Below are 27981 nucleotides of genomic sequence, written 5' to 3' on the forward strand. Positions count from 1 at the left end.
CCCAGCACAGGCCGCGCTCCCTCGTGGCCGCCGAAGCCCCCGAGAGACGCTTAGCAGGGAGGGGAAAGGGAGGGACGCGGCCTCTGAGCATGTCCAGAGCGCCGCAGACTTAGGAAATTATTCTTAATTTGCGCCTTGACGGCTTGGGGAGGAAGGCGGCCTCTGAGCACGTGCAGAGAACCGCAGACTTAGGAAATTATTCTTATTATTTTGTACCCTTACGGCTTGGGGAGGGACGCGGCCTCTGAGCACGTGCAGAGAACCGCAGACTTAGGAAATTATTCTTATTATTTTGTACCCTTACGGCTTGGGGAGGGACGCGGCCTCTGAGCACGTGCAGAGAACCGCAGACTTAGGAAATTATTCTTATTATTTTGTGCCCTTACGACTTGGGAGGAACGCGGCCTCTGAGCACGTCCAGAGCGCCACGGGATTCATAAATTAACCTTATTTTGCACCCTTACAGCTCGGGGAGGAACGCGGCCTCTGAGCACGTCCAGAGCACAGCAAACTTAGGAAATTATTCTTATTTTGCGCCCTTACGGCTTGGGAGGAACGCGGCCTCTGAGCATGTCCAGAGCGCCACGGGCTTCAGAAATTTTTCTTATTTTACGCCCTTACGGCCTGGGGAGGAACACGGCCTCTTGAGCACGTCCAGAGCACCACAGACTTAGGAAATTATTCTTATTATTTTGCGCCCTAACAGCTCGGGGAGTAAGGCGGCCTCTGAGCATGTCCAGAGCACCACGGGCTTCAGAAATTATTCTTATTTTGCGCCCGTACAGCTCTGGGAGGAACGCAGCCTCTGAGCATGTCCACAGTGCCCCGGACTTAGGAAATTATTCTTATTATTTTGCACCCTTATGGCTCGGGGAATGATGCGGCCTCTGAGCATGTCCAGAGTGCCACAGGTTTCAGAAATTATTCTTATATTGCGCCCTTACAGCTCTACGTCCTTTGGGGGGGGGACCGCCCGCAGCGCTATTTGGACCCCTGGTTGGTGGGTGGCACTCAAGACCCAAGGAGATGGGAGGTAAAAAGGCAATACTGTAATGAAGCTGCCTACTTGGGCCCCCTGTCATGGATGCTTTAGTTGAAATGCCTGCCTTGCTGCGGGTCAGACTAGATGATCCTTGCGGGTCCCTTCCAACTCTGTGATTCGGTGACTATAGCCGTGCCGAGCGTAGCAGCTTGGGATTGAAATAGGGATGTGTTTTCCTGTGAAGTGGGCTGCAATTGGGGAATGGGTCTAGGAGACCACTGTAAGCAGATGAAAACATTAGCAGGATTTTAACAACACTTCTAACGTAGCAAATATCATGGACAATTTGGAAAGATACAAAATAGGCGTTATGAAATAATATGCAGTTGAGAGGGTGTACAATAGGACCCATGGAGTGGAAGGTGGGAAGTCAAGAGATTTGGTGGAATCTCGAAATATGGATGTAATTTGGATTGCTATAAACTTAATACTTGCAAAGCCAAATAAAAATTACTGTAAAAAAAGAGAAGAAATTGGGGGATGGGGAAGGCTCCTCAAGTGAGCTTCATGTGCCCACCACCAACAGGGATGTGTTTTCCTGTGAAGTGGAACAGTAGGCAGTTGATCGGGGCCAAGTCGGGACCATGGATCCACCTAGCTTTGTGTTTCCAGATGTTTTTTCAGACTACAACTCCCATCATCCCTTGCTAGCAAGACCAGTGGTCAGAGATGATGGGAGTTGTAGTCTGACAACAGCTGGAGAGCCAAGTTTGAGAAACGAAGGGAACAGAGAACCTGCAAGGCTCCAGATGTTGTTGGACTCTGGCTCCCTCCCAGCATCCCTGTCAGTGGGGAGTTGGAGTCTGGCAACATCTGGAGGGCCACAGCTTTCTGACCCCTATCCTAGATCAGGGGTTCCCAAGCTATGGTCTGTTTCATTCAGGTGGTCCATGACTTTGCAGTTGAAGACAGGCAACAGCACATCCACGGCATTAAAAACCATATTGGTTTTTAATTGTTTTATTTTTATTGCTCGTTTTGTTTTGTTTTGTTTTTTGCATTGTATTTTATTGTGCTACAGTTTGTGGAATGCAAATTGCAATGCTATAAAATGCAAGATAACTCTAAGGAGTAAAAGTAGCAATCAAAATACAATAAAAAAAACCCTCACCCTGTGCAGTGCAGCTGCTGCAGCAAACAGATGGAGAAATTGTTAAGTGGTTTGCTAAGACCCTCGTTGAAGGAAAGATGCCTTGAAGGAAAGAAATCTTTAAACACACTGCAGCTAGCCAGCTCCCTCTGGTGTTACTGTAAAATACGCATGCCCACCCACCAAATCGTAAAAACTTGTTATCTCATTTGCTGCCATAAGTGCTTTGTGGCTCTGATGGACTCCTTCCATGTACTCTTCCTTTACATTCCTAGATCAAGGGAAAAAAATATTTTATCATCTGGCCTGCTAGGTGTAGTAGTAGTAGGAGGAGGAGGAGGAGGAGAGAGAGCATATTCCAGGTGTGTCGAGCACCTTGATTTTCAGTTTCATATGAAAGTTGGGAAACTACATTCAGATGATAGGAAAACAGTGAGATTATATGGGAAATGAATTCTGGGACCTTGATGTCCTTTCCCATTTAGAATTGGCATTAGGTTTGGTGGTGAGATCCAGACATATGCTTACAATATATATGTCTGTGGCATGGATTAACCTTCAAACAATAATAATAATAATAATTTTATTACTTATACCCTGCCAATCTGGCCTGGTCTCCCCAGCCACTGTGGGCGGCTCCCAACAGAATATTAAAAACATGATAAAACATCAGACATTAAAAACTTCCCTAAACAGGGCTGCCTTCAGATGTCTTCTAAAAGTTGTACACCAATCTATCCTGGTAGGGATAGATTTCTTCTTGTACCTTGGGTAAGGTTCTCGGAGCTTGTTCATTCTGTTTTAAAAAAAAATCAACTACATTTTCCAAAGGTGATGGTACGATGCATTTCAAGGGCCCCTTTATCATTTTGTAACATGTCCAGCGAAAGATGAAAAATGCTAACTTTGTCCTTATTGTCCTTCTCAGTCTAGTTCTTTTCTGAACGGATAATTGTGGTAGTTGAAGAATAAAGCAACTCTGAATCTCCAGGGTCCTCCTTAATTAAGATGACCGACTCCAGGCCTCTGCAGGGTGAATTGCCTGTTGCTCAGCTTGATGTGACCATCTCAGCTTGTGAAGACGGGGCATTCCAAAAGAGAGGGCACAAAGCAAGAATTCTTAGCCCCGAAGAAGCCGAAAAACTGGCCAAAGAACAGGTCTTAGTCTCTGACTTCAAACAACAGAAACTAGAGAAGGAAGCACAGAAGAACTGGGATCTGTTTTACAAAAGGAACAGCACCAACTTTTTCAAGGACAGGCACTGGACAACAAGAGAGTTTGAAGAATTAAAAGCATGCCGTGAAGTGAGTGTCATTATGCATGCTAGAGCATCAGAGGGAAAGCAAGAGCTACAGTAGAAATGTGCGGGTTTTTTGTGAGCTGGAAAGCCCTAGCCAATCTTTGTTCCATCTTAATTTATGTAAAATTTTGCGTGAATGCAATAGGTTCGTAGATGCACCTTGCTGTTTCCATGATGCTGCCCAGGCAGTTACTATGGTAAAACTTGATTTGGCAACTCCTCAGATATTTTTGCTGATGCCAGTCGGTTACTTAGCATGCAAAGGTCCTGCTCACATAAACAGAACTTCCCATTTCTGCGGAAATTGTACATTGCAATCCTTTGCACAAATGCTTCATTCAGCTCCAATGACCTCCTTGCTCTAGATGGTTATGGTGTATTTTATTTAATCAGAATTACATAATATGTCATCTAACAAATCCTAGACATTGTACACTGGAGTCCCTGCAATGATTGCAGGATAAGTCAGTATTAGAATTACTCCCCCCCCCCCAAAAAAAAAGAAATCGGGACAATAGTATTCCAGATGCCTCCAGTATAGATTAGTGAATGACCTGGGAGGATCTGATGTTGACACTAAGTAGGGATAAATCTGGTTAGTGCTTTGATGGGGGACTGCTGGGAATCACAGTATTACTGTAGGAGACATAGCTGCCCATTTTACCCCCACAGAGGTGGTTTGGAACCTAATTTGCTTGGAAGATTGTATCTGTTGGGCAATGATGATGATGATGATGATTTTATACCCTGCCCATCTGGCTGGGTTTCCCCAGCCACGCTGGGCTGCTTACAGCAGATAAAATATGTAATGCATCACAACAAATGGCAATCTGGGGGAAACCCAGATTCCTATTAGATCTGATTGAGCACTAAAGAACAGTTTTTTCCCCAGGAGGGTGACGGTAGCAGCAGAACAAGGGGAGGTGTGGATAAGCCAGTCTGTATATACATATGTTTTGATTGTGAAATCGCTATGCATCATACAGCTTAAAACATAGTGAGAGATGATGTTCCTGTTGTGATTAGTAGTATTTATAATCTGCTCTTAATTGAATATTTCAGTTACAGAGCAGGGGACAATACTGCTCTGTAAAAAAAAACAACCAACAATAAAAAATATACAAAGTAAATATAACAATGTGTAAAAATTACAGAACATGTAAAAACAGGTCCAGCATATAACATAAACATATGAGCAACTCCATCACAATATAAGCACTCTCCCTTGGTCTGCCACATAAAGAGGGCCCACTCTGTACCAGCAGACTCTGTTGGCCTATGAACAACTTAACACCTTTCACCCCTGCTCTCCAACCCAAACAGGCTGTCATCCTGAATAGCTGCCTGTAAGCATCTGCAACAGGGACGCGGGTGGCACTGTGGGTTAAACCACAGAGCCTAGGACTTGCTGATCAGAAGGTTGGCGGTTCGAATCCCCGCAACGGGGTGAGCTCCCGTTGCTCGGTCCCTGCTCCTGCCAACCTAGCAGATCGAAAGCATGTCAAAGTGCAACTAGATAAATAGGTACCACTCTGGCGGGAAGGTAAACGGCGTTTCCGTGCACTGCTCTGGTTCGTCAGGAGCGGCTTAGTCATGCTGGCCAAATGATCCGGAAGCTGTGCGCCGGCTCCCTTGGCCAATAAAGCGAGATGAGCGCCGCAACCCCAGAGTCGGCCATGACTGGACCTAATGGTCAGAGGTCCCTTTAAGCATCAGCAACAGCAACCTTGTACCCTGTTTTTCTGCAGTAGCAACACAGCAAAAACCCACACACAAAAATGAAGCACACAAAAGAGGATTGTGCCCTCATGGAGACCCCAAAGCGAAGACTACAATGAAGAGAGGCGTCCCTTTCTTGGCTCTGTCTTTATTGTAAACAAATGATTTCCAGGGTGATAAAACTTAGCACTGCAACGTGAATAATATGTGTGGACCTCCTTTCTGAAAACATTGCAGCTTTTTAATGATGAATTTCGCTCTGGAAAGATATATCAAATGCAATTGTTTCTCTTCCAAACAGTTTGAGGATCAGAAACTCACCATCCTTGAAGCAGGCTGTGGTGTCGGGAATTGTTTGTTTCCACTTTTAGAAGAGGATTTGAATATCTTTGCTTATGCCTGTGATTTCTCTCCCCGAGCTGTGGAATATGTAAAGGTTGGTGAGACGTTTGTCTTACTCTCCCCCCTCCCCCCCGCGCAATAATGTTCTTTGAAAAGGGAAAATAGTATATCCCTATTTTTAAAAAGTGAATGATAAAAGAAATGAGGAAAAAGAGGAGGACGACAGATTGTGCCAATTAGGGGTTCCTACATATGTTGTGTAGGGTTTACTACACGGCTGTTCCCAGTTATTATTCATTTACACATTTGGTTAGCCCGAAATAACAATTTCTGGAGAGTGATTGCTACATCAGGCTAACCGAATAAAGTTTTTAATTCTTCCTACCCTTGTATTTGATTACATGATCAGTGATGAATACTTAACTCTTGAATGCTACAGTGTGTGGCATTGAGTCCCAGTCATGGTTTCCTTTCTTCCCTATTTCACGTTGAGATCAGCAGGCACAAATACTGAATTGTTGTGAAAAAGTAGGCATCATATGACTGAAAATATTGAATTGGAGGCTTGAAAAGAAATCAGTCACCTTCTGTTTAGAGAGACAGGGTAGCCTGGGTAGCACAAGAGGGCAGGGCTCCTGAACCTGTAGTAGCTGTGTAAAAGAGAAATTTCAGCAGGTGCAGCAAAAATGGAAGTCTGAAAATCTTCACAACTACAACATCAGGTTTTCCATGGTCAGCTTTGGTTAAGGCTGTCGTGGCAATAGTCTCCCTTGTTTTAGCCGCATAAGTTTCTGCAACCATAATCAGTACATAGCAGAATGTGCTCAGATAAACAGAAGAAAAATATATACAGTGGTACCTCAGGTTAAGTACTTAATTCGTTCCAGAGGTCTGTACTTAACCAGAAACTGCTCTTAACCTGAAGCACCACTTTAGCTAATGGGGCCTCCTGCTGCTGCCATGCCGCCGGAGCACGATTTCTGTTCTCATCCTGAAGCAAAGTTCTTAACCTGAAGCACTATTTCTGGGTTAGCGCAGTCTGTAACTGGAAGCGTATGTAACCTGAAGCATATGTAACCTGAGGTACCAGTGTATTCCTGTGCTCTTTTATCGTACTGCATATGTTGACTAACCTTAACTCATGTATATCTGTGACATTATAAGGATTACATAAATTCCTTTCTAATATGAAAATGTCAGGAAAGAGATTGTTGCCAGGTTTTGGGGTGCAGACATATCTTCCAATAATTTCAAAAACCGGGGGCAAAGATTCTATCTATCCTTTTTTTTTATTATGGTTTTTAAAGAAAAAGTATTTTTGAATTTTGAAGATTTATAACAAGTCAGTCTAGCATATTTGAAGACAGGTTTTCAAAAGATTAATTTATTAAAAGTGACTTGTCCAAGATATTGACCATGACCTCAAAAGGCTGATGGTATGATAACTCCATGAACAGTACGGGATTTTCTTGACTATTCTTGCCACAGTGATTCTGACCCCTGGTAAGGCTAGTTGTTAATGAGTTCAAAAGCAGTTACCGGTAGTTCTCAAACGTTTTGGCTCCCGAATGCCGCAAACCCGTGACTGTTCCTGTTTGCAAACTATTTTTGAAAGCCGCACATCTGACAGGCCTTCTGTGGCTTCTGATTGGCGGCAGGAGCTTCCTGCCGCCAATCAGAAGCCGCGCTTTGGTTTCTGAACGTTTTGGAAGTCAAACGGACTTCCGGAACGCCAAGGTATGACTTTACTATACTATAATATACTATCTAAAATCTTGATTTAGTGACATGTTTGTGGTATATCTGTGCCACAAAGGGATAGAAATGATTGTTCTCTTGCTGTTTCATGCTTTCCTGGGGCACTTTTTAAAAAGTCTTCATTTCAGCAAGTGAAATCGGAGCATTTGATTGCAAATGTTTCTCAGAAAAGAACCTTTTCACTTCATAGCAAAACCCTTTATATGATGCCCAGAGATGTAAAGCATTCCAGTGTGACCTTACCAAAGATGACATTTTGGAAAATGTGCCGTCAGATTCCGTGGATGTTGTGACCTTAATATTTGTGCTGTCTGCCGTTCATCCTGAGAAGATGCATCTGGTTTTGCACAATCTTTATAAAGTAAGCAAGCTTGCATTTTAATCAATCTACCATAAAATCATCAAACATGTCTGCTCCAAAAAGTTGCCACATGTTTGCACGCTGTGGCCCCCTTCCTCCAAAATACATTGGTGCCCAAGTGAGCTAATGAGAAATACGGACATGGGGTAGCTTTGTCAGGGCTGTGTGTACCTTCACTAAAAAGTAAAAAAATGGAAATCTAGGCAGTTCAAACGCCCTATTTTGTTTAATTTCAGCTATGCTAGTCACTGAGGAAAGGCAACAAGATATGCAGGGCACCAAATGTCTTGTGTATCACTGGGGTCCAATCCCACTTCTATAATCCTTTACAGTGGTACCTTGGTACTCGAATGGCTTGGCTTCTGAACGCCGCAAACCTGGATGTAATTGTTCCTGTTTGTGAATGCTTTTCAGAAGCCGAACGTCCAATGTGGTTTTCGCTTGAGTGCAGGAAGATCCTGCAGCCAATCGGAAGCCGCACCTTCATTTTCGAGCGGTTTTGGGAGTTGAAGAGACTCCCGGAAATACAGTAAATGAACAAAAGTACAAAGACTCACAAAATGTTTAGGGGTATGTATACCCCTGCGTCCTCCCAGAAAAAAAGCACTGGATAAAACTATGATTGGAGCATTCAGAGAAAAGTTTTTTCCAAGTACCTTGTAATAGTAGGAATAAAATGACCAGTGCGTTTGATGCGCTGTAAAAATATATCTGAAACAGCTGAGCCTCATGACACACAATATTCCATTTTTAGATGTAGCGCCATGTTTCTGTTTTATAATGTCAATTTTATTTTTTGTTACTTATTTGTCAGGTCTTAAAACCAGGCAAATGTGTGCTGTTCAGAGATTATGGCCTCTATGATCATGCTATGCTGCGGTTTAAGTCTTCTAACAAGCTTGGAGAAAACTTCTATGTCAGACAGGATGGAACCAGGTCATACTTTTTCACAGATGGTGAGTCTTTCTTCGGCTTTGTTTACACTTTGCTTCCCAGAACTGTTGCATTTTTATCCCAGTTACTTTATGAATCGCTTACGGTGAAACATCTCAAAGCGATTAACAATAAAAATGTAATCAAAACAAATACAAAAACCATTAAAAAAACAAATACAAACTGGGTTTAAAATCTCCACTTGTATGGTCTTGGTGCATTCCCTTAAGTATAAATCATGGGATTCAGTAGTCATTTCACATTGGTACTGTGCATGGGGCTTTATTGTGCTTCTCTAATTACTTTTCACTATTCCTAAATTCTCTTTGAGTCTTTTCCCCCCCATTTTACATCAAACAATAAAATAATTTTTCATCAAATTTCAGTACCCCATTTCGACCTCCCAACCTTTCTGCAGTTACCTATCTTTATATGTAATACATTTGTAGCATCTCCAAGTTAAACCTAGTTATTATTTCTCCAGAACAATCAAAATTAGTTTTATATCACTGCACGTCTTTACATTAATCCTGCTAATGATTTGATCTGTTTACAATCATTTTTAAAATATCCAGTATACGATTTCCATTCCAAATTAAAAACTCTTTCATCTTGATTTCTTATTCTTCCGGTAAGTTTACCATTTCTGCAAATTCCAACAGTTTTTGCTGCCATTCTTCTTTAGAAGAAGAAGAAGAGTTTGGATTTGATATCCCGCCTTTCACTCCCTTTAAGGAGTCTCAAAGCGGCTAACAATCTCCTTTTCCCTTCCTCCCCCACAACAAACACTCTGTGAGGTAAGTGGGGCTGAGAGACTTCAAAGAAGTATGACTGGCCCAAGGTCACCCAGCAGCTGCATGTGGAGGAGCGGAGACGCGAACCCGGTTCCCCAGATTACGAGACTACCGCTCTTAACCACTACACCACACTGGCTCTCTCACCACACTGGCTCTCTCTTTAGTCTCAGGACACTATCTTCTTTCCATCTTTGGGATAAAATCATTTGGGCTGCCATTGTCGCATACATAAAAAAGTTTTTATATTGTTTGGGTATCTCTAGTCCTACTATTCCTAAAAGAAAAGCCTCTGGTTTCTTAAAAAAGGTTATCTTAAACATTTTTTTCAACTCATTGTATATCATTTCCCAGTAGGCTTTTAGCTTCTTACAGGTCCACTGCATATGAAAAAGGTACCTTCTTTTTCTTTACACTTCCAGCATACATTCAATTCAGATTTATACATTTTTGCTAATCTGTTAGGTGTCGGGTACCATCAAGTTCTCTGAGTCTTGGTGATGTGAGTTAGAGGAGAGCGTTGCAGCAAAACCCCACCAGAGCAAAATAGTAACCTTCAAACTGTACACAGATACTGGGGTTCCAGCGATGCAGATATAATGAGGTACACGACCAAATAAATATTGTAGAACTGCTGCTTATGCATAAAAGGCCTTAAATCTAGATCTGATTGATGATAAGGTATCCTTACAATTTTGGGGAGGCCACTTACCAAATATGGATTACAGTTTTGTCCGCTTTAAAGTTCAACCAGTCAAGTAGGAAAGAACAACAAACTTAATCACGACAATTGTGATTTCTTCAGCAAATGAAGTCTAGGGGCTGATGCTTGAGAACTGCCCTAATGCTCTTTCTTTTGACTTTTGAAGTCTTAGTTGCCTGCTGCAAAACCTTCTCGTTACCTGGGGCTTCTAATTCTATTAAAATGCAAAGGCTCTGGGCAGGGCTGGGCTGAAAAGAGGAGCCTGCGTAGTTACACACTGCCATCTCACGTTCGCGCTTCCACCTACGCTGGATGACTGCTCTATCTTTCTTCTCTTCAGATTTCTTGGCTGAACTTTTCCTATCCGTGGGGTATGAGCAGGTGGTCAATGAATACGTGCTGCGAGAGACGGTGAACAAGAAGGAAGGCCTGTCCGTGCCGAGGGTTTTTCTCCAAAGCAAATTTCGGAAGCCTCAAAGGGAGACGTGATTTTTGCTCATGGGCACCTGGACTATTTTAAGTTGGCATTTGGATGTTTCACAGAAGTGGCCTCCCTTTGGTGTTATACCAGGGTGATTGACTCTGTGCTTGCCAAAGCTGCTGTCCTGTTTTCTTCGCTGCAGGTGAATGGCCCGCGGAATAAAGGAACCAATGTGAGCAGCCAGTACGTCTTGCCATGACTCAGGTTCTCCATCGTAAAGCAAATACATTTATTTTTTAAATCTTGGCATTAGATGGCGCTATACACCAAGTTTCTGTATCATCAGTCCACGCATCCTCTTGAACAATTAGAATTGCCTTTCCCCCTGTAAACTGTGCCACTTAAAAAGAATAAGAAATAAGAGGTGGAGGGGAAAGGGTAACGTTCCTGAGCACCACCTGCAGGAGAGCAAGTCAAAACTCCCCTAAATTGTGTCTCTGCTTGTGATTGTTCCCTTGCTCAGGCTGATTAACTGTGTCTGTTGCTTCCAGCTTACAACACCCTGAAGCAGTTTAGTGAGGAAGTCCTGTTTTTAGATGGGAAATCTGACGTTTCATTTTGTAATGTTAAAGGAACCCTGACCATTAGGTCCAGTCGTGACCGACTCTGGGGTTGCACGCTCATCTCGCTCTATAGGCTGAGGGAGCCGGCGTTTGTCCGCAGACAGCTTCCAGGTCATGTGGCCAGCATGACTAAGCTGCTTCTGGCGAACCAGAGCAGCACACGGAAACGCCGTTTACCTTCCCGCCGGAGCGGTCCCTATTTATCTTCTTGCACATGACGTGCTTTCGAACTGCTAGGTTGGCAGGAGCAGGGACCGAGCAACGGGAGCTCACCCTGTCACGGGGATTCGAACCGCCGACCTTCTGATCGGCAAGTCCTAGGCTCTGTGGTTTAACCCACAGCGCCACCCGCGTCCCTTTTTTTGTAATGTTAGCTTCTGGGAAATCATTACCATAGAGTTTGTGTAAAGTGACGCAAGCAGCATGATTGAATGGACAGTGAGCGTGCACACGAAAAGTCTAGCCTCTCTCTGATGTACTAGCTTTGTAACAGGTAACGGGAAGCATTAAATTGTGCTTCCGCCAAAGTGGTGCTGTCCCGGAAGAACTGCGTCAGAACTGTGGTTTCAGGGGAGCTGTAGGTCAGTTCTTATTTGACAGATTGGACAGGACAGGCTGTTGCCCCCATGTACTCACTCGACCTTTGGGGCCAATTGAGGTTCTGCCCTGAATAAAGCCTATACAGCTTGTTTACTTTCAGCACAAGAAGGTCCCAGAGGAAAGGATTCCTGCCTTTTTAGAAAAGGAACATATCTCTTGTTCCCAGTTGTGTGCTGCAGCACTGAAATGGGACCACAGAAAAGCACTTTGGAAACATCCTTGGCTGTGTGTACTTCATGGTAAAAACCATTAGAACTCAGCACAGATGTGCCAATTTCCATTATCTTGCAAATCTTGCAAATATGGGTCCAGAGCAACAGGTAGTTTGCCAGGTGGGCTGGCAGCACTTTCTAGTTCTCCATAACAACAGCACTAGCACATGATGCTCTTGTCTTTTATATGCAGGATAGGATGACGCAGGCCCTAGGCCCTAGGAGATGCTGGCATGAAGGCCTATGAGAAACCCACCTAACCTTACGCATGGACCAGCGTACAAATGACAAACTACTGCCGTTTCCTGTAATCCTGCCCTTCTTGTGACCTTTAAGGGTTCTGTTTGTTTTTAATAGTGCCAGCAGACTATTAAAGCCCAAACCAGAAAGATCAAATTGCACTGATTCTGGGCAAAGACTTTTATAAACACATTAAACCTTTTAAAAATAATAACAGCATGGAATATGCTTCGCAGAAAGTCTATAGGCAAAAAGAGAGAGGCAAGCACTGCTCCTTCTTCAGTAATTCTATGATGAGACTTATATTTGACCTTTAATGGGATGGAGAAAGGTCTGCAGTTCTGTCCTCAGCAGGTCTCAAGGTCTGTACTGGGGTAAATTACTGTCTTTTTCGCTCTATAGGATGCACTGGACCATAGGACGCACCGGACCATAGGAGGGGGAGAACAGGGGGGAAAAAAATCTTGTTCTCCCCCTCTAAAACAAGGTGCGTTCTGTGCGTTCAAGGTGCGTTCACCCGAAGCCTCCGGAGCCCAGCGAGAGTTCCCGCTGGGCTCCGGAGGCTTTGGGTTCCTTTCGACCTGCTCTTTGGGGCTGGCGGGGGGAAGCGCTGCTTCCCCCCACCGCCAGCCCCAAAGACCAGGTTGGGGAGCAGCGGGAAGGCAGCGCACGGGAAGGCTTGTGGGGCTGGCAGTGGGGGGAAGCGCTACTTTTCCCCACCGCCAGCCCCAAAGACCAAGTCGGGGAGCAGCGCAAAGGCAGCACGCCGCCTTCCCGCTGCCCCCCGAGCTTGTGGGGCTGGCAGTGGGGAGAAGCGCTGCTTTCCCCCACCGCCAGCCTCAAAGACCAGGTCGGGGAGCAGCGCAAAGGCTGAGCAGCGCTCCGTCTTTCTGTTCTGGCTTTAGGCTTAGCCGCGCAGCCTGCATTCGCTCTATAGCACGCATACACATTTCCCCTTAATTTTTGGAGGGGAAAAAGTCCGTCCTATAGAGCGAAAAATATGGTAAATCATTTGCAAGTCATATTTGAGTGCTTTGCTTGAGAATGCTTCACCTCCAATAACTCTGGCGTTACTTTAAAGCCAGAAAAAGACCGCTTCCAGATTCAGTGTGCTGAGTGCAAAGGATAATTTTGTGCTACATCTGGTTGGAGTGTAGGTCAGGCTAAAGGTGAGAAGTACATAACGGGGTAAGCACTTACTCCAGGTAAGGAAGGACCTGTCAAATTCTGGCACTTCGGCAAAGACCGGATACATGACTGGCCTTACCATTAGGCCAAGTGGGGCAGTCTCATACAGCGTTACAATCAGAGCATCACTAAAGGGAATCAAAGAGTTAGTTATTGCAGAATTTTATGGTGAGCGTTGCAATTTGACTACTTTTAATCTTGGGTGCCAAAGTGGGAAAGCACACTGGGGAGGTTGGAGCTTTGGTGAATGAAGGTGTCCATTATTTTTCGTTTTTAAATATTTTTTACTGACAGTTTTTGAGATAAAATACAATAAGAATCAAACTAGACTACAGAATGAGAATATTAAAAAAAAAAAAAACGTAACGAGAGAGAGACCATATAACACCGGTCCTGAAAGACCTATATGGCTCCCAGTACGTTTCCAAGCATAATTCAAAGTATTGGTGCTGACCTTTAAAGCCCTAAACGGCCTCGGCCCAGTATACCTGAAGGGGTGTCTCCATCCCCATTGTTCAGCTTGGATACTGAGGTCCAGCTCTGAGGGCCTTCTGGTGGTTCCCTCCCTGCGAGAAGCGAAGTTACAGGGAACTAGGCAGAGGGCCTTCTCGGTAGTGGCGCCCGCCCTGTGGAACGCCCTCCCATCAGATGTCATGGAAATAAACAACTATCTGACTTTTAGAAGACATCTGAAGGCAACCCTGTTTAGGGAAGTTTTTAATGTTTGATGTTTTATCGTTTTTAATATTCTGTTGGGAGTTGCCCAGAGTAGCTGGGGAAACCCAGCCAGATGGGTGGGTTATTATTATTATTACTATTACATGTAGGGCCCTTTACCATATTTATATCATATATTTATTCACATACAGAAATAGATCTTCCCATCTCCCACCTGGGAGTCTACTTCTCACAGTCTCTCACCCTGGAAGATACTTTCTACCCTGCCTTTCATGCAGGGAGTCCTCCCCGCCAACTGTCCTTTTTGCTGTGTGTCCTCCTCAGTCCAAGTTAAAGGACTTCTTGTATGTCCCTCATCATTTGGAAAAGCCGCCAATTAAGTATCCATTGAGCCTTCAACAGAAGCCACCTTTATGTTCTCCACTTCTATCTTTCTTTAACCCTATTCATTTAAAAAAATCACTCAGGGTTCAGAAAACTACCACCAGATCATTGGTGTTAAAGGGAAGGTGGGTTCCCCCCCATTTAAAAATAGTTTCTTTGCCGCAGCATATAATTCAAACATTCTCATAATCTTAAAAACCAGAAAATAACACGTCATCTGCTCCAATCTCATTAAATGGAAGGAATACATTATATCTGCAGCAATTGGAAAGGTTAAAATGTATATTTCAAGTATTCCAAACTATGTTACCCACCCCAAGCACTAATCCCCCATGTGCCTCACTACCTGTGTGTTCAATAAAATTGCCCCATACTGCATAGACGTTATCGTTTTTCTTTTGGCCTCTATGCAATTTCCATGCTAGCTTTTCCAACAAAGTTTTGTCTGCCAGACCACTTCATACCACTTATCCATGTTCAACAGTTGCAGTGTTTTCCATGTGCTGGCTATGGTTGTTCTTGTTGTGGTCAATAAATGGGTTATAATATCTTTATTTCTAATTCTTGGTGAGTCCTGACTGAACGAATTAATGCCAGTCCTAGGGACATAGGAACTATCTGCCTTGTAATCAAAGATATCTCTGCAAAGACATTTCCCCAGAATTTTTCTATTTTCTATTTTTGAACACTCCCACCACTTAGGTCTGTATGTCCCAAAGGTGGGAAAACCTCTTCAACACATAGGAGAGCTGTTAGATTTTATACAAGCTAGACATCTACGTGTAAAAAATCAACCACTTTCTCTTGTCATTGCCAAAATTTATACGGGGCTTTGATCCACAGTCCATTCCATGCCTCTTCTGAAGGGGAGGTTTTGTTGTTGTTAATTATTATTATTATCACAACTGAATTATGTAGAATTCTAAGGTTATTAGTCTACAGCAGGTATTCAGGTCATCAAGGCCAGTTCATTTCTTTAAAATACCACATTTATGGTGTTCTTCCTAAAGCAGTATAAGACAACGTTCATTCCCATTCTCAGCAGTTGGATCAAAGCCTTTCCCTAGATATTGGGAGGGATAGACACAAAGCACTGGGCTCCTGTTTCTAGTGGCAACCTTGCCTTTTTTGTCATCCTGCCTGGTTGCAGAGTAAACTACATCACAAGAGTATTGTGATGTCATCACTGCCATCCCAGCCAGGCTTTGGAGCAGATGGCCAGGACCCCACCCCTTGAGGTGGTGAGAAAGCTACAAACAAGTTGGTATGGCAGCTCGTGAGATATTGGGCAAGACCAGCAATCGCGTATTCACTTGTAATGGTATAAAATATCACAAAATAGGCATATAGGAACAACAGGTTGTTGCAGCCAATCTTGTCTTGTGTTTAGGAAACATTGCACCAAGGCGACACACTTTAAACCTAGATTGCTGTTCATTTAAAAACGCTGGTACCATTAATAAAATTTCAACAGTGTAAATATGTTTTGATGGATGTAACAATGAGTTACTGAATGTTTTAGTTTATGTAAAATATGCAGGGATATAGGGTAGGCAAAATGAACCACCGAAAAAGGTAAGCCATTTTAAGGTTGCTTAAATGAATATTTTGAAATGTAATTTAGAAAATTTTAAAAATATATACAAATAAGCCTAGATTGCATTCCAGGGCAGGTGACTCGATCAAGTTGGAATGGATTTTTTTTTTTAATTGTCATGTTTTTTTAATTCTCCCCCACTGAATTCGGCAGCACCTAATCTCACCAGGATAGAAATCTGTACCGAGCGCTTGATGAACAACTGAACTAGCTGTGCACACCTGGGTACCAATTAAGCGTGAGTCGTCAGTGTGAAAGCAGGAAAGAAAAGGATGGCAAATGAGTAAGGAGGTGAGACCACCCATTAAAACGGAATCTAAAATAGAAGCCTTTCACGCAACTATAGCCTTACAAAGAAACCAATTGGTGAACGGAAGGCCTCTGCCTGTTATGAAAGTTATTGGCTTGTTAGGATAAAGGCAAAATAACTAAAGAAATAAGGAATTTGTTCGGTAAAGACACCTGTTTAGGAGTACACTCCTACCTTGGAAGTCTAATGGAATCCATTCCAGAAGTCTGTTCGACTTCCAAAATTTTCGGAAACCAAAGCGTGGCTTTTGATTGGCTGCAGGAAGTCAATAAAGGTATTTGATTTGACTGTGCTTTTAGCAGAACCTGCTTTTAGCAGAACCTGCTCAGTTTTTGCTAATGCTTGCAGAATTATTTTCTACACTACCCAGTGTTCTCCCCTGCCTGCCACATCATGCCAATGTTATTGGTTAAACGTCTCTTGGTTTGGGACTCAGTGGAGGGAATGAGCCCTGGTGCTACCAAGCTGGTCACATGCCCCAGATAGTTGCGTGCCAAATTCAGAAACAGGCAGGAATTGTGGGGGTGTTTCAGTATCAAGTGGGCCACAGCAAGGAGGGAGAATAATGCTAAAAGCCAAGTCTCTAAAGGCAGTAGAAGTGAAACCAAAGATTGACAGAAACTGAGAGACTGTTAACACTCGCTTGGGGGAAGCAATCTGTTGTTTTTTAGACATGGGTTTCCCCTGCAGCATTTGTGTTTTTCTTCCTCAAACGCAGACCTCCAAGTGTCCCTATTTTCCAGGCACAGTCCCTGGATTTACAGAAGCTGTATTATTAGGCATATGACTGCATGTAGAGCTAGCCTACTGAACAAAGGTGCAAGTTACATTAGTTTCGCTTCCCTCTTTTGCCTTTCATTTGCCCTGTCCCACCCCAGAATGTGTCCCTTGCGTGATCAAGATTAGCCAACTCTCGGTGTTATGTTGGAGGGGATGCCGGGAAACAGGGAATGATGTTCACATGTGGTGGAGGTGTAAATTATGTACATTTTTTTTGGCAAAGGGTGTTTTAAGGAGATAACAGAAATCACTGGGTTAAAGCTGACCGAAAGTTCAGAGGTAGCATTATTATCAATTTACAATAAGGTAGAAGGTTCACAGGCTATGAAGGACTTGCTCACAAATTTATTGACAGCTGCACAAATTATGATAGCTAGGAAGTGGAAGGGGCAAGCAGAATCTAAAATGGAAGAATGGTATAAAGAGGTGTGGGATACAGCTGTTAATGATAAATTAATGGGTGCCATTAAGGTAAGATGGAGAACATGCAGGAGGAATGATTTTAAGGAGATATGGAGGGTGTTTGTAGAATTTGTACTGTTAAAATGGAAAGGGGTCAAACCATCGCAAGAGGTGTTGAAATTTTGGGAGGTTGGATAGTTACAATGGAATGGTCTCAGTGGTGGGGTGCACATTTTTATTCTTATTTATGATTATTACCTTGTAAAGAAAAGAATGAATGGGGGTGGGGGAGATTTGCCAACTTCTGAAGTATAGGGAGGTGTAAAAGTGTTGGGGGTTATGATGCAGGTGATCCGAGCCAACAGATGGAAAATAAAACTTTTGCAGAGCTGGGCTTGTGGTGGGGAAGAGAAAGAGTTAATGCAAATTGGCGGGTGTACCGGAACCAGGTGCTGGCCAAGTATCAAGGCTAGGTTGGTAGTGAATGAGGATGCATCTGGCAAGTTGGTAAGAGGAGGAAGAGGGATTGGCAGCCCCCCCCCCCCCGGGACCTACTTTGAGCAGGCAAGAGAACAAAGACCTCCTCCACAAAGTCTTGTCCAACTTCTCTAGCTCTATCTCATCATTGGTCTGACCCTGTTATTATAAGAAAAACTGCTCCCTTTCCCTTATGGGGTATTCTAGAGCCCGTGTAGAGTCCTTAAGTGGGTTCCCTATCGGTAGGAGAAAATAACAGAGGCCAGCCAGAGTATATTGAGAAGCAAACAGGCTAGTAAACCTGATCTTTATTCAAGGAACTATTGCAACAGACACACTCACCACACACAGGAGGGAGGAGAACCCTGAACAATGGTGCGCAAGCCATTCAAAAGTCTTTTGAAATTGCCCAACCTGTAGCCCAAGACCACCCCACAAATCATCATACATACATCACAGAAGGACATGGTCTACAGCAGAAATCCTGTTTGCCAGGATACCTGATAATGGTCACCGATTGCATTACCTGGCCATTCTTTTGTGATGGTTCCTGAATCTAGGTCACAGGCTCACACTATTAATGCACAAATACGCCCGTAAGACAGGATTGTAAGCAAAAAGACAATGGGAAGTCTTTCCCCATTTGCCTCCCTTGCTGCAGAGGAATATTTGAGGTCATTGGGAGAGCCAAAATGGCTTCAGGATTGCTCTCCCACACTATTTCAGACCCATGGTTCATATCAGGGCCGTCTTAAACATATCCAGCGCCATGGTGCAAAGAACCTCCAGTGCCCCATCCCCCGTTTCCCAGAGTTGTCGACCTTCTCCCAAGCCTCTGCGGGGAACGCTCTCCTCCTGCGGGGGCTTGGGAAGGAAGCTGCATGTCCGCCAGCCATATAGTTTGCGGGGCACAGCTTCCATCCTAAGCCTCTGTGGGGACCACTCTCCTCCCACGGAGGCTTGGGAGGCAAGCTGCATGCCCGCCAGCCATATGGTTGACGGGGCGCAGCTGGCAGGCGTGCAAAAGGGAAAGGGGAGACCGCCGGCAAAGCCGCGCAGCTCCCCCACTCGCTGCGGCACCCCTGAGAGGCCGGCACCCTGGCGCAATGCACCAGTAAACCCAATAGGAAAGATGGCTCTGTGAAATATACTGAGTTGAGAGTGGATTTCATGCTCTTTATTCAGCTCATAGCGGTGAGGAGGAATGAAAGTTCCCCCACAGTATCCGCTTTATATACATTATTTACACAATGGGCTGCACGTGATTGGCTAATTCCGGAATTCTCCTGTGGACCAATCAGGTTGTGGATTCACTTCCATCTGGAGCTGGATTGGGTGGCTCCTGCAGACCAATCATACTACTGCATTGTTCTAGGACCAATCAGACTGCTGTATTCTGAATCCTATTGTTCTAGGACCAATCAGACTGCTGCATTTTGGATCCTATTCAACTCAGTACATAACACTCTGGTTCATATAATTAGATATGTGTGCATTTATGAATATTTATTCTATATCTGAGACCTTAAAATTCTTATAACACTGGGCTGAGAAGCTTCTGATAATAACCGTTTCCTTCCCCTGAAGGGAGAACCAAAAAACTATCTGCACTATGGTTGTCCCCCCGTTTCTCTGTGATTCATTTAGAATTCAGGCAATGAAATATGTGAAGGGAATAGCAGCGAAAGACTCCAGCTCAGAAATTCCTCAGACAGCTGATCCCGTCTTATTCAGGGAAGGGGAACATATTGCCCTGTAGATGTTGTTGAATTATTAAGTGGTACACTCTAGGGTGTTGCACTTGCGCCGAGGGAACTGCACTGAACGTGCCTTTGGGTAGCGGTGGCTTACTCAAATGCGCTTTCCCCACATCAGCGCATAGCAGTACAGTTATTTACTCAAATGTATTTGTTTTAAAAGCGTGCATTCTGCTTTTCTCCATAATGTGAGCTCAGAGCGACTCGCAATGTAAGCTTCTTAGGAAGCCCATCAGTTGGAGTTGGGCAGCGAGAGGGATGATTAAAATAACAGTGTGAAAACAGCGTATCAAACAACCATTGTAAGAAAATCATGTTAAGGCAGAGCTAGGGAACCTTTGCCCAACAACTCCTATCAGCCCCAGCTGTTGTGTGACAACATCTGGACTGCCTTGATGTATCATTATAACACTTCCCTAAAAATAATAATAATTCAGCAGAATCTTTAAAAACCAAGTTTGAATCAAATGTCCGAATGAATACAATGTTGGGGGGTCTGAGGGATCTCACCTGGAATGGATTCCACAGATGGTTGCCACTGCCTAAAAAGCTCTGCTCCTTGTAGTCACCAGCTTGACTGCCACTCAACGAGGGAGCTCAAATACTTACCGGAGCATGCAGGCGGAATGCAGGAGAGCATGCAGAAAAGAAAGCAATTCTATATTCTGACTAACTGGTGCATAAGTTTAATTTTAGATGTATTTAAGCACATACCAACCTAAACCTCATCTGTCAAACTTCCATTGTGGCACAATTATAGTTGATCTCTTGAAATAGCATTGGCAGAGTGTTTTGTGAAATAATTGAATTTGATCCTTCCCACCTCTCTCTTTCCCTTAGCTTTATGGGGATATAACTGTCTGCTTAGCTTTATGGGGATATAACTGTTAAAAAGCAGAGACATCACCTTGCCAACAAAGGTCCGTATAGTTAAAGCTATGGTTTTCCCAGTAGTGATGTACAGAAGTGAGAGCTGGACCATAAAGAAGGCTGATCACTGAAGAATTGATGCTTTTGCATTATGGTGTTGGAGGAGACTCTTGAGAGTCCCATGGACTGCAAAGAAGATCAAACCTCTCCATTCTTAAGGAAATCAGCCCCGAGTGCTCACTGGAAGGACAGATCGTGAAGCTGAGGCTCCAATACTTTGGCCACCTCATGAGAAGAGAAGACTCCCTGGAAAAGACCCTGATGTTGGGAAAGATGGAGGCCACAAGGAGAAGGGGACGACAGAGGACGAGACGGTTGGATACTGTTCTCGAAGCTACCAGCATGAGTTTGGCCAAACTGCAGGAGGCAGTGGAAGCCTGGCGTGCTCTGGTCCATGGGGTCACGAAGAGTCAGACACGACTAAACGACTAAACAACAACAACAACTGTCTGGAACTCCTGCTATATCCTAAAGGGTCCAGTGATATCTGATTCAAAGATATTGAACCATCTTAAACCAAAGCCCCAGACACACTCCTTCAGAATAAGCACCACTGACCTTGCCTGAGTGCAACTAGCTGTATAGGACATAGAAAATATAAGTGGAACCTACAACAAAATGCTGCAGTATGGCATATTCCTGGGGCTCCCAGCCACAACCTTTTACAAGCTGCCTTCTTCTATTCCTCTCCCTTTCCCCTAGGGTTATTTAACATTCAATAGGCCTGCTCATTCCTCATCAGGCTGTGTTTTGGGGGGAGCTTGTCCCCTTATATCACCCCAAAGTTTTTTACTTCTCTAAATTTTTTGTTCCTTAGTGCTGTCCTTTTGACAGCATAGCAAACGGAGGTGCTAGCCACTGCAAGCACTTCAGTTTTCTATTAGAGAAATCTAAGAACTATTTTTTAAAAATTGACTGAAGTGTTGGAGAAAGGGAATGTGTAACTCTCAGCTACACAGCATTTTTAAACAGGCCATTAACGTTTAAACAAAATTAAACAAGGAAGGTTCCCCATTCGCTTATCTTTAACAAACACCGAAATAGTTACTGGCAGCTGAATGTCAGAGGGAAACAAACCTTGGAATCAGAATTGCTTTATATGTTTTGTTTTTCTGCTATGGAAAGTGCTGTCTCATGGAAAAAAAAGCAGAGAGGTTGACACCTTTTCCTCCTCCCCACAGTAGTAGTTATTTCTTTATTTTTTTAAAAAAATAATTCTTAATTGATTTTGCAGATATAGAATTATAACAATACCAATTACATATCCATATTTAGAGATTTCTCTGAATCTCTGGACTTCCCTCCATGGGTCCTATTGTTATCCTTTTCAACTGCATATTATTTCATAGCCCATATTTTATATCTCTCCATTTTGTCCATAATATTTGCTACCTTGCAAGTGCTATTGCAATCCTGCCAATGTTTTCATCTGCTTACAGTAGTCTCCTAAATAAATTATATTTCTCCCCCATTCTTTATTGAAGTTTTGGTCTTCTTGGTTCCTGAACTTTCCAGTCAGTTTTGGCATTTCGGCGTACTCCAACAGCTTAGTTTGCTTTTTCTCTCTGGTAGGGATTTTGTCTTCTTTCCATCTCGGGGCTAGTAGCATCCGTGCGGCTACTGTCGCATACGTAAAAAGTCTTCTCTGATCCTTTGGAATATCGGTACCTACAATTCCTAATAAAAAAGCTTCTGTTTTTTTAACAAAAAATATTTTAAACATTTTTTTCAATTCGTTATATATCATTTCCTAGAAGGCTTTTATTACTTTACACATCCACCACATATGGTAGAAGGTACCTTCTTTTTCTTTACATTTCCAGCATCTCCAGTAGTTTTTCTGATCTTATTGGGGCTCAGATGCCTGGCCCTGAAGTCATTCCCATCCTACTCGTTGGAAACTTGACATGAACACGCATGTCAATTTCAACGATGTGCACGTTAGCTGCTTAAAACACAGTGAGATCATTCCCTCCCACTGCGTTTTGAGTCGCCATTTGCAGGATACTGTTCACACCAGAAGGGTGGAATGGGGATGCCTTTGACCAGGCATAGGCAAACTCGGCCCTCCAGATGTTTCGAGACTACACTTCATATCATCCCTGACCACTGGTCCTGTTAGTTAGGGATGATAGGAGTTGTAGTCCCAAAACATCTGGAGGGCTGAGTTTGCCTATGCCTGCCTTTGACCGATGTACGTTACCAGTTTGGTTTCTGCATGCCAACAACCACCCTCCCCTTTTTCCTGCCCATGAAGCTGTCACCTGTATCTCCCAGCAAGGGTAAGGGACGCTTTTCCCTACAAAAGGTTTGTTTAGCGCAGCTGAGAGCAGGCAGAATTTGCAGTCTGCGCCATCCCACCCATTCTCTCACGTGTGTGCACACGCACGGTGGACGAGGAAGCAATTCCCAGAGGGTCAGTCCAGAACTCAAGTGTGGTCAAGTATATGCTGAGAGCCAGATGACATTGAGGGCCACATAAAATTGGGACAAGGGCCACACGCAACCGCAGGTCCTCACCCCAACTCTGCAGGCAAATCTGTCCCTAGGACAACATTTCCTTATTTCTGATTACAGTGGTATCTCGGAAGTCAAATGGAATCTGTTCCAGAAGTTGGTTCAACTTCCAAAAGGTTTGGAAACCAAGGCGAGGCTTTTCATTGGCTTCCAAGGCGAAGCTTCCGATTGGCTGCAGGAAGCTCCTGCAGCCAATTGGAAGCCGCAGAAGCCCCGTCGGATGTTCAGGTTCCAAAGAACGTTTGCAAACTTCCGGGTTGGTGGCGTCCAGGAGCCAAACGTTTGACTCGCAAGGTGTTTGACTTACGAGGTACGACTGTACTGCCCAAACCAAGTCAAATGGAACAGCTGTTTTCTACAGTTTGTTTACATTGGACTATGGAGAAAAGACCTCCCAGTCCCTAAGTTGAGAGTAGCTGGTGTAATGGCTACAAATGTTATTGGGAGTACAGTTTCCATCTGCCAGTGGTTGGGATGATGGATGTTGGAGTCCAACAATATATAGCAGTGTGTTGGCAACCTCTGCTTTTTAGGTTTGTATTTGGAACTAAACTCCACCACCTAGTTCAGCGGTATTTTGTCCCAAAGGCTGCAGGCTTGTTTACTTTTCCACCGGTCTCCATTGTTTGCAATCTTTAGCTGCTTTATCGGGGAAGCCTGTTATGGGGGGGGGGGGGGAGGATAGTGTATATGATCCCTTGTTTTCGGTTCTGCCTGTCAATGGTTTACTGGGCAAAGATAAGCTACAGCGACATTGTTTTGGAATGTGCTGAAGAAGTTAAACACTGGATGCAGCAGTTTTCAGTGTGCTTCTGGTGCCATGCGGTGTTAAGCAAAGCCAGAAGCCTGCTTACACACTGCTCGCGGACATTTCCACACCCTCCAAGCTTTCTCTGATGAAAATAGGGATGTCCTAAGGAAAAGCAGGACATTCCGGGATCAAATCAGAAACCAGGGCAGTTTATGTAAATCTGGGAGTGTCCCTGGAAAATAGGGACACTTGGAGGGTCTGCATTTCACAATTCTGAAGCCTTCTTGCTTTCTGTGCATGTGACAGAGGAGTTTTCCATCCAGATAGTCCTATATACAAATAGCAAACTAATCCTCCAAATGTAGATCCTTAGGCAGAGGTGTTACAATGCTTGCATGGTCCCCTGGGCAAAATGCTTGCACTCCCATGCCCAAAAAACATATCTAGTCACAACAACAACAACAACAACTTATACCCCACCCATCTGGCTGGGTTTCCCCAGCCACTCTGTGCAGCTCTCAACAGAATATTAAAAACACGATAAAACATCAAACATTTAAAGCTTCCCTAAACAGGGCTGCCTTCAGATGTCTTCTAAATGTCAGTTGTTTATTTCCTTGACGTCTGAAAGGAAGGCATTCCACAGGGCAGGCGCCACTGCTGAGAAGGCCCTCTTGCCTGGTTCCCTGTAACCTCACTTCTCCCAGTGAGGGAACAATAGCAATTTCTGTAAGAAGTTTTGAAAAAAGATTAGAGGAAGGGATCTAATCCTTGTCTTCTCTGCCACGGTCTCCCCGCCATTGCTTGTCTGGCCAGCTTCGCCCATCTCTCTGGCTCCCCCCACTAGGGCTGGACGATATATCGCTATAACATCCCAAACTGGTTTGAAGTCCACATTGTGATACTGGTGTCATCATCTTTGACCTGGCAATATATCACAAATCATGGTCTTTCTGTGCGTGTGCTCTATGCAAAAATCACAATGGGGGCGGGGAACCATGAAACCAGCAGGTGTCTCTATATAGCTCCATCCTTCCAGACCTCATGATACAGTGGTACCTCGGGTTAAGAACTTAATTCGTTCTGGAGGTCCGTTCTTAACCTGAAACTGTTCTTAACCTGAGATACCACTTTAGCTAATGGGGCCTCCTGCTGCCACCACACCGCCGCAGCACGATTTCTTTTCTCATCCTGAAGCAAAGTTCTTAACCCAAGGTACTATTTTTGGGTTAGCGGAGTCTGTAACCTGAAGCGTCTGTAACCTGAAACTCTGTAACCTGAAGCGTATGTAACCCGAGGTACCACTGTATATCACAATGTTGAAAACCAGTTATTGCCCAGCTGTACCTGTGGGTTAAACCACAGAGCCTAGGACTTGCCAATCAGAAGGTCGGCGGTTCGAATCCCCGTGACGGGGTGAGCTCCCGTTGCTTGGTCCCTGCTCCTGCCAACCTAGCAGTTCGAAAGCACGTCAAAGTGCAAGTAGATAAATAGGTACCGCTCCGATGGGAAGGTAAACGGCGTTTTCGTGTGCTGCTCTGGTTCGCCAGAAGCGGCTTAGTCATACTGGCCACATGACCCGGAAAAACTGTCTGCAGACAAACGTCGGCTCCCTCGGCCAATAAAATGAGATGAGCGCCGCAACCCCAGAGTCGGTCACGACTGGAACTAATGGTCAGGGGTCCCTTTACCTTTAACTTTACCCCCCACCCCTCTGCCTGTACCAGGTGGCCCTAGCAGTCCCTGAAACAACAACAACAACTTCTTCTTCTTCTTCTTCTTCTTCTTCTTTAGCTTCAGACAGTCCTTTTACTTTCTCAGAATGCTTTTGGAGGTGAGTGAGACCCAGAGACATTTTGGAGAATTAACAGTGGCTACTGTTTGGATCTTCACCCTGCTCCTATGGCAGCACTGCTCTTGCGGGGATTGCCAGCCATCTTGGCCCTGTCCTTTAGCGGGGCTCAGGGCCTGTGAGCCCACCGACCTGTGCCCAGTGATCCGGCCCTAGCAGTGTCCCTGTGTAGTCAAAACAGCACCACATCCACACACACATACGCACGAGGAAGGTATTAGTAGGCTGGGGAAAAACCCAAGATTTGCAGAAGTACAGAAATAGATGGAGGAGCTCTAAAGGGGAGGAACCCAGAAATAGTCCCATGAGGGCTGTGTTCAGTAGGCACAGAATGCTGAATTTCTGTATGACAGGACGGAACGGCTCACAGTTTTGAAGAATATTCTTCCGCTTTGAATGGTCCATGTCAGCATTAAGAAAAAGAATTTTTGCCTGCTGTTATAATTGTTCTCTCTGTGAAATGGATGTTTTATATTTATGAAAAAAATAACATGGTTGTGACCAAGTTGCAAAAATTAAGGCTGCACAGAAAAAAGCATTTTGGTTCCCGAAATTCATTCTGATTGTGCAGATAAAATATAACTGATTAGAATTCTACAGAACATGGTAACAGTGTGTGAAAACAGTCCAGTTTCCAGGCAGGCACCTCGAGATGGTGGAGATGTCTGGCCCCATCCTGGCTCCCAGGCATCTTCACTTGGTTGCCAGTGGCCAATAGCTATGTGCAAAATGCGCCTGGCGCCTGGCTAATTTCTAACACTGCTATAGGCACATATTAGATTTTGATTATTGCTGCCAGTGCTTTTTTTCTTTAAAAACGTTTAGGGGTACTCTCATTTTGACTCCAGAAAATCACCATTTTATAGTTCAAATCGGGGAAAATAAATACAGTAAATGGAGAGAAGTACAAAAGTACAAATATTCACCAAATGTTTAGGGGTATTGCTGCTATCATCCCCGTCTGCAACAACCCTCGTTACTCAATTCAGAGCTAACGCTGATCAGACGTTGGCTTTCCTCTCTCTCTGTGGGATTTAAACGCCGATTTAAGGAGGGAGCCGGTGGCGACATATCAAGGTCAGCTCACTGCGCTGCTGCCTATTAATGGCACACTGGCTAACGGGGTTTATTCTCACACATGCTGAGTGTGTTGAGGGGCCTTTGAAAACCACCAGCACCCAGGCAGAGCCTTCCGCTCTTGGACTGAGCTGCGGCGACTGAAACGCACAAAGCAGCTCCAGCAGCTGCTCCTCCAGCGTCCAGGCTTGCCCTTGACTGAGTTGCCAAGGTCGGCGGAGGCGCTTCTTGCACACACGCTGCTTCTGCCACCCTGAAGCCATCTAGCTGTTTCCTAGCACCCGAAGCCACCATCATTCTGGGGCAGCTTGTGACTTCACAATCGGCTGTGTGCACATCTGCTGCTTGTCTGCAAAGGGAGAGAGGTCTGCTGTGGGCCTTTCTGGAAGCTCAGGGTTAGGATGAGCAAAGAAAGAGGAAGATAATAAACCACAAGATTATTACCAAGTGGAGAGAGAGAGAGAGAGAGAGAGAGAGAGAGAGAGAGGAAGGAAGCAGCAGCAGCAACAACAAAAGCCTGGCTTTGCTTGCTCCCATTTTCTGATCAGAGGTTTGATATGTAGAAATTGCTTGGGTCCTTTTAGACTCTGGACTTGGTGGTCTTTCAGCCTGTGGTGTTTGGCTGTCAGCCGTTCTGCTGAGTAGGTCCCTAGATCTCTTCCTCCAAGTCCTGCCCTGATGGTGAGGCTGCCACTTCTCAGTGCAAGGAGCTAAGCAGAGACTGTTCTGCTTATTGCAGGGTACGGGGAGAGGATGATTAAAGGGACAGAGACCGAGGTCAGCCCAGTTCAACAGCTGGCAATCAATCCTATTCAGTAACCACATAACACCGGTCCTGAAAGACCTACATTGGCTCCCAGTACATTTTCATGCAGAATTCAAAGTGTTGGTGCTGAAGTGTAAAGCCCTAAACGGTCTCAGTCCAGTATACCTGAAGGAACATCTCCACTCGCATCGCTCTGCCCGGACACTGAGGTCCAGCACTAAGTTCCCTCACTGCAAAAAGGTGAGGTTACAGGGAACCAGGCAGAGGGCCTTCTCGGTAGTGGCGCCTGTCCTGTGGAACGCCCTCCCATCAGATATCAAAGACATAAACAACTATTTGACTTTTAGAAGACATCTGAAGGCAGCCCTTCTTTGGG

General features: G+C 44.5%; 1 protein-coding gene and 1 long non-coding RNA gene across 7 annotated transcripts in view; one reads left to right on the forward strand and one right to left on the reverse strand.

Moving 5' to 3' along the window:
- Positions 1 to 27981, forward strand: part of METTL6 (methyltransferase 6, tRNA N3-cytidine) — a 30868-nt gene that overhangs the window by 697 nt on the left and 2190 nt on the right. The window contains exons 1-7 of one of the 6 annotated variants that reach the window (XR_013978045.1): positions 3061 to 3437; positions 5454 to 5588; positions 7443 to 7613; positions 8428 to 8569; positions 15540 to 15653; positions 16140 to 16277; positions 20667 to 22115. Coding sequence is in view for 4 of the 6 variants with exons in the window: in XM_080975061.1 (XP_080831187.1) it covers positions 3141 to 3437; positions 5454 to 5588; positions 7443 to 7613; positions 8428 to 8569; positions 10384 to 10532 (894 nt within the window). In the remaining 2 variants the exon portion in view is untranslated. Of the gene's footprint in view, positions 1 to 905; positions 1005 to 3060; positions 3438 to 5453; positions 5589 to 7442; positions 7614 to 8427; positions 8570 to 9805; positions 9847 to 10215; positions 10311 to 10383; positions 10708 to 15539; positions 15654 to 16139; positions 16278 to 20666; positions 22116 to 27981 lie in introns of those variants that run through there. The other 5 variants (XM_080975062.1, XR_013978044.1, XM_080975061.1 and 2 more) reach the window with 5 other exon arrangements.
- LOC308459616 lies at positions 13681 to 27956 on the reverse strand. The gene is made up of 2 exons (XR_013978226.1): positions 27684 to 27956; positions 13681 to 13729 (listed from the first exon to the last, which is right to left on the reverse strand). It is a non-coding gene; the product is annotated as an uncharacterized lncRNA (long non-coding RNA).

Source organism: Podarcis pityusensis, assembly GCF_964106645.2.
Source record: "Podarcis pityusensis genome assembly, chromosome: 12".
NCBI lineage: Eukaryota > Metazoa > Chordata > Lepidosauria > Squamata > Lacertidae > Podarcis > Podarcis pityusensis.